The sequence below is a fragment of the Pseudochaenichthys georgianus genome, chromosome 8, assembly GCF_902827115.2.
Source record: "Pseudochaenichthys georgianus chromosome 8, fPseGeo1.2, whole genome shotgun sequence".
Taxonomy (NCBI): domain Eukaryota; kingdom Metazoa; phylum Chordata; class Actinopteri; order Perciformes; family Channichthyidae; genus Pseudochaenichthys; species Pseudochaenichthys georgianus.
Genome location: NC_047510.2, coordinates 30,911,383 through 30,925,551, shown reverse-complemented (window position 1 = coordinate 30,925,551; position 14,169 = coordinate 30,911,383). Strand labels below are relative to the sequence as shown.

General features: G+C 42.7%; 1 protein-coding gene across 2 annotated transcripts in view; it reads right to left on the bottom strand.

Annotated features, from left to right (window-relative positions):
- Positions 1–396: 396 nt before the first annotated feature.
- smurf1 (SMAD specific E3 ubiquitin protein ligase 1) overlaps positions 397–14,169 on the bottom strand; it is a 28,364-nt gene continuing 14,591 nt past the window's right edge. The window contains exons 7-18 of one of the 2 annotated variants that reach the window (XM_034088985.2): positions 13,253–13,464; positions 12,893–12,977; positions 12,391–12,537; positions 9,850–10,081; positions 8,794–8,897; positions 6,428–6,542; positions 6,123–6,301; positions 5,883–6,020; positions 5,516–5,636; positions 3,967–4,168; positions 2,555–2,639; positions 397–1,978 (exon numbers count right to left, since the gene is read on the bottom strand). In XM_034088985.2, coding sequence (XP_033944876.1) covers positions 1,879–1,978; positions 2,555–2,639; positions 3,967–4,168; positions 5,516–5,636; positions 5,883–6,020; positions 6,123–6,301; positions 6,428–6,542; positions 8,794–8,897; positions 9,850–10,081; positions 12,391–12,537; positions 12,893–12,977; positions 13,253–13,464 — 1,720 coding nt within the window. In that variant the 3' untranslated portion in view covers positions 397–1,878. The remainder of the gene's footprint in view (positions 1,979–2,554; positions 2,640–3,966; positions 4,169–5,515; positions 5,637–5,882; positions 6,021–6,122; positions 6,302–6,427; positions 6,543–8,793; positions 8,898–9,849; positions 10,082–12,390; positions 12,538–12,892; positions 12,978–13,252; positions 13,465–14,169) is intronic. The other variant, XM_034088986.2, reaches the window with a different exon arrangement.

The following is a 14,169-nucleotide window of genomic DNA, read 5'->3' as shown; positions in this document are numbered from 1 at the left end:
GATTTTATACATGTATAATATATACTATATATAATTATAGAATAGCTTACATTTAGAATATTAAATGTTTATTTGTATATATTGTGTATTCAATAGAAGAGGTGTGCAATAAAAAGATAAAATTAAATACATATTTATATAACCATAAAAAGAAATAAGGTGCAATATAGATAAATCCAAATATATATATATACAAACATAAGAAGTTAACAGGTTTAAGTATGTGAAATACAAATATAAAAGTACATTTATTTGTCGAATATCCTAAATAAACAGGCATTACCTACATTATATTTCTAATTACAAATACTTAAATGTTTATTGGATACATGTATGTACAGATAATATATGATAATTGATATGGATAGTCACAAAAAATGCACACAAGACAAGGAATTTATTTTCAATTTAATTTCTTTTAATATAATCTTATTTACATTGTATTTTTTTCATAAATGTTTAGTACATAGTAAGTTACAATACTCTTGCATCCATTACACAGTGAACTCTAGAAAATGCAGATTGAAATGATACTGCTTAACAGTCTTCAATAATCAATCTACAACAAATCCCAACTGTTTCCACATGTAGGTCTTTTGATTTCATTCACTTTGTTGGAGGACTAATGACTGTAAAGAGGATTTTTTTGTTCATTCATGGTGGTCTTGAGAACGAGGACTACTTTTTTCTAACATCCAGGCAATGGAGACAACATCAGGGCCACAGAGAAAGAAAAAACAAGATGGTGAAATGGATGATGAAACATGTATGAAAGGCTTTTGAGATTTTATTATACACGTCACATACAACCAAAGAGTTCCTGAAGCTGACCCTTTCCTCATCCTCGTGGCTCATTTAGTTAAATATCCAGGTCCCCAGCGTCAGTAGAGTTTTTAAAATCAGGGTAGGGAGGATTGATCCCTTTCAAAATAAATGTAACGTGGCATTTAAAACACCAAAAACACTGTTCATTCATACACTGACAAGAGTATTCCCCCCGCAATTATTTGAATGTTAAAAAAAAATAAAAACAAGTAACGAAATTCAATAAAACCCACTTTGTGGATTACTTGAATTGTAAGTGAATTGACCCTTCAACTCTGGTAGAGGGGGGGTGATGAAGAGATTAGTGTGGGCTCTGTGTAGAGCATATAGCAGCTTGGTCAGTAATCACTTAGTAATAAATAATAAAAATATCAGAGTGGATCAGAGTGGTCGCAGATACAAACGGAAGGAGACAAAAAGTTAGCAAAAAACGGTGGAGCAGGCTCATTTGATCATTTTTACAGCGGAACAGGGTGCCATGCCTGAAACACACACTCTCACACACACAAATACAGTCTCATTCACACACACATGTACATGCACTCTCTGATACACGACAGTGGTTAAACATAAAGCATGAACACTTGTCAATCAATCGGCTTGTCAGACAGAAAGACAATCAGTCTCCGCTTGGTTCCTCTTCTTCACACGTCTGATTTTCTAAAAGTTCGCAGGCTCGCATGTGATTGGCCGATTCTGTCCGCGGCGGTAGACATTCTGAAGAATGACATCATAGCTTGTTAAAACTGAAGGATAAAAATGCTTCTTCAAAACATTTGAAAAACTTTAAAATACTTTTCTTTTTTTGTCTGTTTTTGTATCTTCTTCCTCTCCCGCTGTGCTTCCTCCTTTAACCCCCCCCCCCTCCAACAGTTCGGTTAGGAGGTGGAGAGAGACCCAAAGTCTGTTTCTTGTGATGCTTGGCTGCTCCGTATACTCCGTGTATACTTTGATATTTTGTTGATGTGTGTATATGATGTAAAAAGTCAAATAGTTTTGTGTGCAAGTGCAAGCGCAAGTGTGTCTGTGTGCGTCGGGTTGATTTTGGACTCGTCACTCCACAGCGAAGCCGCAGGTCTCCTCCACAGCCGTCAGCAGTTTCTCATAGAGCTTCTCGTAGGACTCGTAGGGAGGGACGTCTATCCGGTTAAAACTGGAGACAGGAAAGAACAATTAGTGACTCTTCGGCACATACATAGTCACTGTCCGACCTGGTTAAATCTACTATATCATAGTCATATTTGTTTATATCATTCTGGTCTATCGAGTGTTGCAGGGTGAGCCCTAAAACCAGAAATGAGTTAGCATTTTAGAAAGCTAGCTTCCCTTGTTTAGAAGTCAATGGTTTTTTGAACGTGTTTTTGCTTAGAGGCGTGAAATAAGATCTGTTGTTAACACAAACTTAATGGATTGTTCCCATTTTGTTCTACGATGTAAAATATGTCAGTAAATATTCCACTGGCCAATTAAAACAGTTGTTATGTTTAATTTAAACAGCGGTTGCCAACAGGCGACTAAAAGAGACTACTAAAAAGGTCATCACGCTGAACAGTAGCCACCTTGTTGGTGACGTGAAGTCATGTGACCGTGATGTAGTTCCTCGTCTAGAGCCTTAACTTTTCACACTGGAGATTGCATTTAAACTAAATCCTAAAGTGGTGATGATATGTGGAGATGATCCTGCTGAAGGAAACGTGTGAGCATCATCTTTTTGTCTCATGGTCCTTACCAGGTGTGAGCCTTGGGCAAGTTGTCCGTGTTGGCGTCTATCAAGTGGATGGTGAAGAGCCTTGGTCCTGCAGAACCTGTAGAACCTTACACATATACATTCTAGTTATCACTGCTCTACTCCGAGGCACTGACCACTCAACAGGCTTCACACAGGAACCCATCCAATCACTAAGATATCATCAATTCATTAGTGGTTAGATTTATTGTTGACTGGAAATGAATCTGGATTAGGTTTAATTTCATCTACAGCTCAGTTGATCAAATCACGAGTGTCTAAACATGTGAATTAATTGGCTACTATTTGAATAATACTTTAGTGAGCGTTTCGATACGAAAAGTAATCTGAAACATGACTTTCTATGTCTGCATGCTAGTAAACCAAATATATTTTAGTTGCATGATGCAGTTAACTCAAAGACTAAATAAAATGTATATAAAACTAACCTCACTTGCCTCTTTATAGTTTCCATCTAATGGCTTTAGAGAGAGCAGAGCATAAGACAAAGGAACGTTCTAACGGACCAAATGAAAGTCAGCAATAAAGTTATAAAATGTCCAAAAACTGTTTTATATGCTTTCATTTCCAAGACGCACCGCTCTCCTTAACGCCCCCGATAGAAAACATTCTCCAGGACCATACACAGCCTTGGGAGGGGAGTGACGTATACAATATGTTTAGTGTTTTGAACTGGTTTATCTAGAAATGAATTGTCAAATGAATTGACTTTAAGTACTCAAGAAGTCTGTTATGGCGCATTTCCACTGCAGGGCCTCGCACGGCTTAGTACGGTATAGTTAGGCCTTGGTAGGCCAGGCTCACTTTCAGCTGCGTTTCCATTACAGTTTAGGAGCTGGGGCAGTAACTATAGTAACCGGCATCATGTTGAAACGTGTATTACGATTAAATCACGGTCAAATATGTTCATTTTGTTGTAGTTGCCAGCGATTCTCTCTCTAGTTTAGCACACTCAGCCCGACTCAGCCCGGTTGTTGGCCCGGAAAGAACCTGGATTTTGGAGAGCCAGAACAACTGTGACAAAGTACCCGCTAGCCGGAACTACGCCGAGTGGAAACGCAACCAAAAACGGGCCGGGCACGCTTAAACCGCGCTGCAGTGGAAATGCGCCATAGGTATGTGTGCACATCTCTACGTACTATATGTTATTGTTAAGATGCGTTTAGTGGAGTCAAATATCCTTAAAGTGTACCGTAATAAGTCTCAGAGTAAAAAGAGATTTGATCAAGAACTCCATTTGAATCAGTTATCGTACTGACAGTAAATGTTGTTTAATCGTTCACTAGGAGAACAGATGCATAGAATTAGCAGACCGAACGTTAGCATCAAGTGAACATAATATGTGATGTGGGTAACATATGAATGTGTGTCATGTGATCCAGTGAGTGACCCACCCTGCAACGCCTTGAACCCCTGTAACGGGACTCGGGTGGATCCTGTGACGAACTGCAGGAGGCGTCCTCTCCTCTCCTCGCTGAAGGCCTCCACCGCCTCCCAGAACCACCGCACCACGTTGCTCTCACAGGTGCAGTGCTTCAGACGCGTGTTGGTCTTCCAGTCCGCCAGGTCGATCTTCCCCAGCCCACCGATGATCAACTGGAGAGGAGGGGGAGGTTTAAGTTAATAAGGAGGATAGCAGGGTGTCTGCAGGAATCCTGAAGTCAAATGTAACACCTTTTAATCAGGGTTTCCGCTAGGATTTTTTCTCGCCGGTCAAATGTCCGGGCAGAATTTATTTTACCGGACTAATTTGAAACTTACCGGTCATATTTCAATAATAATAAGAGTTGTGTAGCAGAGTTTCCGTTAGCAGGTAATTACCGGACTATGAGCAGATATGCTTCAGTTTAAAACTCAGTTCACGGGCTCATTTTTATATTGCTTCAGTTTATAATCGTAACCGATCGAAAAATTCAGATTCCTTTTTCAATAAATGATTCCACAAACAACAAACAACATAATTATTACATTCAAACAAACTACTTGTAGTAGATAACGTACATTATTCAGAAGTTTACATCAACTTTGAATAATAACACGGGAGAAACGGATCCTCTCCCTCCCTCTCTCTCTCCTGACAGCACGTCAGTTTCTCATGCAGCTCCTGCAGCTCGCTAAACAGAGGGCGGGGCTTCAGGTGATCCTGCAGAGCTGCGTGTCTCGGTCAGACTCAGCAGCTGATCTGATCTCTCTCTCGCTCCGGTTACACTTCACTCGCGTTGATGTCCATATCGATCAGATCCAGCTCTCCTGATCGGCCTTTATAGAGAGCACCGATCAAACTATTAAGAGTGAATATCGGCTGATAGTGACCGGCGGCCGATCGATCGGAGCCTCCCTAATTATTACCAGACATTTTGACCGTCAGGTTTTGAATTTACCGTTTTTTTATAAATTTTACCAGCTAAAAACCGGTAATTACCGGCTAACGGAAACCCTGCTTTTAATATCTTTCTTAAGACCCTTTCCGTACATTTTAAGACCTCATCGCCACTTGGAGTTCTAACCGGTTACCTTGGCGACACACTTTACCTCACATTCACTATATACAGTATGGATTGTCCTTCCTCCTTATCTTCCAACCATTTGGACGCAGACTTGCATTTCCCCATAACGACGTTGTTTAACAACCGGCGGAAACGGACCTTCGCGCTATCAAGCCGTGAGCGGGCGATGTCCTGTTCAGATGACGTCAAACCCAACGGGATGCCATCAATAAACTACACAGAATCACACTACACACCTACGCCATGACTACATTCAGGCAGACTGTAGAACACAACCTCTCTGGACCATTTAGTAAACCTTGGAAAATGCCTTTAATAGCCTTAATTTTCACTAATTTGATTGATCAACTTGTAATACTTTTAAGACCCCGCGGACCCCCTGGACGGATTAAGAGTTCACAAAAAACACGTAAGCTGAGCTGGGTTGCAGATGTACCTCGAGTTCTTTGTGGTCGAAAGGTTTGAGGAGGTGCTGGGGGATGAGCTCACTGAACCCCTTCTGTAGAGCCAGAAACTGGGCTTCGATTCCTCGCATAAACCGCCAGTTCACATAAAGCCTGAAACACAAACACAACATGGTTCAGGACAGATAAGAAAACTGAATCAACAGCTCTTCCTGACTACGAAGCAGTAGGTTTTCTGTATCAGCGGCAATCAGAATGATGAATATGTATTACACCTGCACACCCTACGACGGTATACAACATGAACAACACAATAAAAACAGTGGTGTATTACTTTTAATAAGATATTAATACTGAATTGCCCGGGAGGTTTGAGTATAAGACAGCGTCTGTTCCCACCTGACGTATTCCTTTTTGTTGTCCTCGGTAACGGGGATATTGCGGCCGTTGGGTTTGAGTTCGTGTTGTGAGAACTTCCCGAAGGCGTTGTGCTCCACGCAGAAGGTGTGGTCGAGGACCGTAGTGATGTCGTTCTCTCTGCATAACGAGAATTACAAGTTAACAATCTATTTACATCCAAAAGGGGACAGGGCAGGCTGTGTGGTAAATCTCTCTCGGCGGTCAGAGGCGTTTGCTCACAGTATCCAGACGAGACTCTTGTGCAGCTCGGGGTCGGTGGTCTCCAGGTCGATGAGCGTGATGGGTTTTCCTAGCAGCTGTTTGTAGAAGGGCAGCGTGAAGCTGCCGTTGATGTAGTGACCGTGAAAAACTGCCAGGCCCATCACCCGGCCAACAAAGTGGAAATAAGACAGGTGGTCCTGAGAGACAAGCGAGAAAGACAGAGACACCGACAGAGACATACGGGTCAGAGAGGGTCTTCCTCTTCAGCTAGACTGTAAAGTGTGTGTGTGTGTGTGTGTGTGTGTGTGTGTGTGTGTACTCACAGGGTTGATGGAGGAGTCGGGGTTGATCTGTAGTGTGTAGATATTGTCTGTGGAGTACTGGAACAGGCCGTAATAGGGGTTCAACATTTCATGACACAGCAGGTACAGCCACTCCCTACAGACAACCAGCACATTGTTAACCATCGTTCAAAGCGCAGTCATTAATCATAAAACAATGAGAAGACTGAAGGGGAAAAATGTATATGACGTCGTCCTTGAGTCCAGGGAAGTGTCTTTTCTTAGACTAGCAGCTTCACTGAATAGATGTAGAAGCGTTAAAGGCGTAGCTCTTATTTTTAAGGTGGGGCTGTTTGAGGTGTTTTTTGGCACAGAAGCAAAGCAACATAACAGCCACCGCAAAAAGTTACTTTCAGTTCAAATGTATCCGATATTAAGAATACTTATAATATGAATCTTGCCATCAGACAGCCCTTGTTTTGGGAACTGAAGCCTCAAGACGCCTTAAAACATTTCATTGAGTTTAAATGAACACGGTTTAAAATATCTTTAGTGCTTTATCCTGCCCTTTCAAACCGCCAAAGTCCATTCATAAAAACAGTCATTTAGGTTTAGAGGTATTGGCATACTGCTGCCTCCATCGGTCACCTTGTTTGTGTTATTGTGGGACATTGGTGTTCTGTTCGGACACGATAACACAAACAAACCGACCGATTGAGGCGTCGGCACACCAACATCTCTGCAAGCGGAGATGACTGTTGTTGTGGATGCACTTTGGTGCTTTTGAAGGAGCATCGAAAGGGCAGTGAGGGCAGGACATGTTTTAAATACAGTGTTTATTTAAACTGATATTGATTTCTTTAAGACGTCTCCAGATGTTCGGATGCTGACCCAATCCACAGCAGTTTATTGTCAGCTTGTGTGCTGGTGCTCTGTGTGGCTGACCATCATCTACTGTAGGACGGAATGCTTTGACTTTAAACAAATAACTCACAGGACCCCACATTGCAAAAATACAAGCTATGCCTTCCACTCAGTGACCAAGAACTAACTTTAGGTTTTTTGCTTTAGGTTGAGTTTACTAACGGGATGTTAAGGAAATAAAATAATCAAAAAGAAACAGCAGGCATGGCATCGTGGTAAGAATAGGCTGTGAACATGCGTCTAAGCAATAGAGCGCCGCGTCCTAAAACCAGGAAGTAAACTCCTTCTGGTTCCTTCGACAAAAACGCAACGCAATGTCTCCGTAGGGTTTTGGAGAATAGCTGGAAATCAGGTCTGTGGTTGAAACACGTTTAAGAGACGGATCACCTTTTGTTCAGCCGGATAATCTCCACATGTCTATCCTACTTTTATCATTTCTAATCATAAATCTAGTCGCCAGAAGCAAAATGCTAACGTTATGCTATGAAGGAACTACAGCAGGGTCGCTGCTTCAACGTCACGCCGACTTAAGATCCATATTCAAAACTACAGATTCTAAATGGTACGAGTTGAAGTGTTTGTTTCAACACTTTGCAGGAGGCAGGGACTTGCTTTCAAGCACCTGTACTTGTGTTCGGGCGGCAGACACCCTATCCGTTTTTAAGAGTGCGCTTAAGACCTTCCTTTTTGATAAAGCTTATAGTTAGGGCTGATTAGATTCAGCCCCTAGTTTTGCTGATATAGGCTTAGTTTGTCGGGGGACATCTTACTTCTTCCTTCTCTCTGTCTATACCCGTGTACTCTCATGTTCTGTACACACTGTGAAGACCACTGAGACAAATGTACCATGTGTGATATTGGGCTATATAAATAAACATTGATTGATTGATTTCAAGCAGAACAGGGGAAACAAACTTAGAGGAGTGTTTACGTGTTCGGTGTAATGACGTAAAACGGCCTCGACAACTTCTGTAGTCCTATTCAGCCACTTGGTAACAACCATCGTTTTTCAGACACCTCAACTCTTCAGAAATCACCAGTGGGGTCACTGCTGATGATTTAATGCCGTAGAACAAAACGTGATCCGTCTCTTCAACGTGTTTAAACCACAGACCTGATTCCAGCTATTTTCCTAAACTATGGAGAAACCGCGTTGCTTTTTATCGAAAGAACCGGAAGTGGTAACATGCTAACTTACTTCCGGGTTTTAGGACGCGTCACTGCGGCACTCCACTCTCCATTTACAGCTTCTTAAATAATGATCCCAATAAAGTGGGAGACACACATATAGTGAAATGCATTTAGAAGCTGACGGCACGGAGGTGTTCAACTATTCTGTCCTAATTCTGATGAGAGGAGCTATGAAACAAAGGGCTGTGAACGTGTAACACTTGATCTCAAGTCAGCAGGGAGATTACAAATGGGATGCGACCGAGGAAAGCAAATGAAAAGGCAAAAGTGATCAGATGTGAACAGCGAGCTACCTGGCCACTCCGCCGTAGTCCAGCCCCTCCTCTCCTCTGAACTTCACCATCAGGCGCTTCTTCAGGTCTTTGGGCCTCATCTTCATTATTTGCCGATATGACTCCTGAACAGACGCACGACATTAACACATCAGAGAAAACAAATGGTGCCCCACAGCACGTGCATTTAGATCAGTGATGTTCTGTTCAACTGTATCTGTATCCAGATCCGTCCCATTGACCCCAACACACGTTGAGTTTTATACACTGTTGGAAAGAGATGATTATTCGCTTTTTCATTATATCCTTATTGGTTTTGCTCTCGAAATATAAAAGGGACGATACGTCACATAATACAATGTCTGTGACAGAGCCACACGTATGGGGAAAAGGTCTTGTGGGCACTGCGTGCATCAGGGTTCATACACTTTTTCACCGATGACCTCGCCATGACCTTTACCTCATTTTCCATGACCAAAAGAATTACTCTCTCAGCGTTCCACTGAAAATGGTTTATTTTAACATGGAACAGGAAAATAAGGTCTGCATCTGAAACATGTCGTGCCTCTGAAACAAATCAAATAGGCTTCTACGCGCTGAAGCAACTCAAATCTCTCACCAGCAAAATACCTCGTCAGTTAAATGTCATTTTACGTTTCATTACTATACGATACAGTATTTATTATCATTATAGTATTACTATTTCGGCGATTAGCTAAAATATAAATTATATTTGATGCAACTTTTGTTACATTTCCAGGACTCTTCCAGGTTTGTAATGACCGTAAGAACCCTGCTGTATGTACAATGCATTTATCTTCTGATAAGAGTTTCATATCCTGAAATACTTTGTTTGTTTAGAATCAACCAAAACACCAAAGTGACCATAACACGAGTTCATAACATGAGTCCTTGTTTCTCTCAAAATAGAGTGATTTTGATGGAGCGAGTCACATGTGCACAATCGGAGCAGCTCTTGTGTTCTTCTTATACAGTTGAATAAATAGCAAATATGGCTGTTGTGACAGCTGTGTATCAATTCCACAGGAGCCCCCCCCCCCCCGTCTCCACACCCACCTCAAAGATCTCCTCTCTGGACACCTCGATGCGACAGTGTCCGGCCTGAGGCTGCTGTAAGGACAGCTCGTGTCGGAGCAGCTTTAATTTATGCACCAGGTCTCTCTCGTATCGCGCCGCCACGTCTCCATCTCCGCCTCCAACTCCCCCGACCACTCCGACAACTCCCCCCTCCTCACCCCCCACCTCCATCTGGGGGGCTTGCGAGGACTCCTTGGCTTGGCTTTGCTGGCTGGAGGTGGGAAGAAGGACATGGGGAAAGTGAAAGCATGTCAGAAAGTCAGATTTGAAGGAACTGGAGTACACAGTGCACGCAGCCGGAGCGGCTAAATCTATAAGCCTGCATTTCTGTTTACACACGATTATTAACAGGTCGTGTTCAGAACCAGTCTGAGTCCAGCCGAACAGCTTAACCACAGATTAGTCTCATTTGGTCCGCGCTATGAATGTCTGCCACCAAGGTGTACATTGATGGTGCCATGAGGGATACAAGCGAGCATCGAGTGGTGCAGGACTGAGTCCTTAACCCGGAAATTAGTTAGCATTTCAACACTTCTGGTTAGCTCGTCTTTAAGTATTGTGTCGTTATTTAGATGCTGAAATAAGGTTTGTTGGTAACACAAATTTATAGGATTTTCGAGTTTTGTCCTACGACTTCAATTACGTCAGTTAAAATCCGACTGGTGGATGTCTGAAGATTTTACATTTCACAAAAACAGCGGTTGCTAACATGAGTCTAAATGAGACGACTAAACGTCATCACGTCTAACCAGTGTGCGAAAAAGTACACGTCCCACCGTCCGGGACGTGTTATTTACAATATCGGACAAGTAGATTTTTCAATTGACTTGTCCGGCGGACAAGTGACGCTTTTCGGCTTGATTTATTGACAAATTATTGATACATTCAGTTTACAAAAGGTAGAACTCATTCGCAAATTGTACGTGTCCGCCATTGTTCGTTTAGAAATGTTAGTTTCGGTTCTGCTTGTCGATTCCTAAGGAAATGCATCTCGCCGCTTTCTGTACAGTTAGACGGGGGCGGGGCGGAGCGGGGTGGGAACAAATAACAATTGTCCGGTACCGGGATTAATAAGAGTTGTGAGGACAGGAGGCGAGGCCGAGCCCCGCGGACCGCAGCTCTCTCTCTCTATGCTCCGTATCAGCTGATCGCTGCGCGGTGCAGCTCAGCGTCTTTCTCTCTTTCTACACACAGCAGATCCGCAGCCCGTTTAACAGCCTCATCTTTGTCAAACTTTCTTATGTTCTTTCTCGAACACGTAATGAAGGTTATTAAGCGTTTTAACTCCTATGTTGTTAATATTGCCCGCCATTTCCTTTATGAAGTAGCCTCCCTGTCTGTGTCCTCGCGCTGTCCTCACATCCCCGGACCCCCAGACTCGGAGGAGCACAGGGATGTCAGTATTGTTTATGAAGCAGGGTATAGAAAGTACATTATTGAAATGAAAATACTATTTATTTACTTTTACAAACAGTGAGCAGCTGCAGCATGTGTATTGCAGGCAGGGCCGCCCCTGGCCAACTTGGGGCCCCAAGTGACATTGTGAGATGAGGGCCCCCCAACCGACAGGAGTGAACTTTTTTTTTTTTCTCGAAACAAAGTAGGCTAATATAAATATAATTCCTGTTTATTATTATTATCAACACTTTTTTATGCAGTGAGGTAAATGGTTGTGCATGTATGTCGTTCAGTATGCGTTTACAGGTGAATACGTCTGCATTTCCTGCCAAATACTATTCTCAAAAAGATTAAAATATAATTAATGCAAATAAACAACTTCTATTAATAATAGCGGCCCTGATTGCAGGACATGTGTAAGCGTGCAAGCGTCTTTGAGTTGTAGAAAAGCGCTAGGCCTCTAGGCTATACATCTAATGTGTCATTATTATTATTATTAGGTTATGTCCTATGTGTTGGACATGTGTGGTTGGACTCTGTCTCACAGGCAGGTTGCAGTGTAACATCAAAGGACACTGGGCCAACTGTACATTCTCAAACTGCACCACTTAGAACTAACTAAACAATGCAGAGATTATTTTATATAATTGTATTCAATAACCGAAAGAAATTAAACAGTATGAAGTGATTTGTAAATAGGAATACAGATTTTACTTAATGTTTTCATAAATATATTTTTCTCCCAGTTTGTCATGGGACTTATTTACCCTCTCAAAGAACCGGAATCGAGAAACAAAAATAACCGGAATCGAAAAGCAGAACCGGAATCGTTAAAATCCAAACGATACCCAACCCTATGTGTGATGCAGTAAAATCTTACCGCTCACTTACGTTAGCGGTGTCGTAAAAACCGTGGGAAAATGTAAAATACGATGGCGAAGAAGAAGATTCCAGTGGCCCCAAATTTTTGTCCATTCTGGACAAGTGAAAAATGTATTCGGACAAGTAAATTGCCAAACTCACTTGTCCATGGACAAGTACTCTCTAAAAACTTTTTCTCACACTGCTAACATTAGCCACATTTAGCTTAGCGGTGCACCACTCTGTTTCCGATATGTATACCTGATAATGGTGTGTAGGCGCGGGTCTGTGAACTGTGTGGTTCGGTTGTTGTGGTCCACAAAGTAGATCCGCCCCGACACGGTGCTGCGGACCTCCCAGCCCACCGGCAGCGGGCCCAGCTCCTCACAGCTCACACTGGCCAGATCCCTGCAGCAGGAAGCAAGCAGCCAAACTTCAAAAAGCAGCCGAAATCCTCAGCAGCAGCAGCAGCAGCAGCCAGCCCTCTTTAACTTTCCTGACCCTGCATACTGCTCCTAACCCCCAACGAAACCCCAGCGCTTAAGAAAAACAACCTGGTGATTTTCTCCTTAATCTGTTGGTGTTATTACTGCAGAGCAAGGTTGCTGCACACTTTTTGAAATACAATGTAATGCTTTTTATTTCTATTAAATCCTTCTCTATGTCCTCCTCCTCTGCTAGTTAGATAGTCAGCGGGGTTTATTGAAGCCTCGCCTCCTTTCAAGTTTAGCTTGGACTCGAGTGAAGTGATTTGTAAACGTACCGCGGTATTCGAGGGTCGTGCCAGGTGCTGACGCCCGTCTGTGTGTGAAGGAAGTAGACCTGGCCCTGCACCGTCGTTCTTTGTTCTGTTTGAAAAAGAAGAAAAAAAAGGTGTTGAATGACTTAATGTGAATAAATACAAAATGAGATGTTTTAAATATAAAGAGAAATACACATTTATTTTTATTTGACTTAAACCGATATATTCCTGCACTTTAACTTTCTCTGCATATTGAAGTATGAATGCTTGTTGTTTGTAAGTTGTACGTCTCGTTGTGTTTTTGATGGCAGAAAGGAGCAGCTCTACTCATCTCACCGGTGTAATGACCACAAAGGATTCTATTCTAAATGTTTGACTGACCGTATCCCTCCGGCAGGTCGGGCGGCTGGTGTCCGTGCGGTCTGTTTTGGGGGGTGTGTCCGTGGCCTCTCGAGTCCGTCCCTCTGATTCGCTGCGTCTGAAGACGACCCTCCTGACCGGGCGAGTCGAGCCGACAGTTCCCGCCTCCCGCTGCCCCGGTGGGGTCCGAGTAGGGCAGCGGCTCTTCACTGAAGCATCCTTCAAACACAGGCCTGCACACACACACGTCACTGAAGTCACTGTTTTCCTGAAGCACATGATAAGTCAACTGCTTTTGTTTTGATCTTTGGAAGAGGATCAAACGAATGATAACTTAAGTGATGCTGCACAACAACAAGCTCCCAAAATAAGTCTCGGTTTAACTTCTCAAGGGATGCCAACTTGACGAAGGACACTTAGTTACCTTAGTTGTATGTAAGCAGTCAAACTCTCAACCCACTTGCACAACTTCTAGGAGACTTTTGGGCTAAATGTGGGAATATGTTTAGAAAGAACATCGTTTAACCCTTCACGAAAAAGGTCTTTAATATGTTTCTATACTTTAAGATTGACATACGACACGGTTTCCCTTTTCATTGATTGAAAAGTAAATATCACTGTTGTTTCATGAAGGATGAATGTAGACCTGGCTGGTTTGTAACCTGAAGAATTTCAACACAAGGTTAAGCTCGATTGAGCATGTGTGAAAGCAGCAATCCAATCAGAAGTGGGGCGAAAAAAACCGGGCAAGACCCCCGGTGGGGACGTTCGGCGTCCACTCTAATCACATTTACCTGATGCACCATCTGAAGAGCAACTGTCTTGTGAGTGTGTGGTGGTACGCATCCACAGCTCTGCTTCGAAGGCAAACGTATGTCTCCTAATAAGACTCATCAGAAGATCGCAGTGGAGATGCTAGCTGTACATGGTCATGTCAT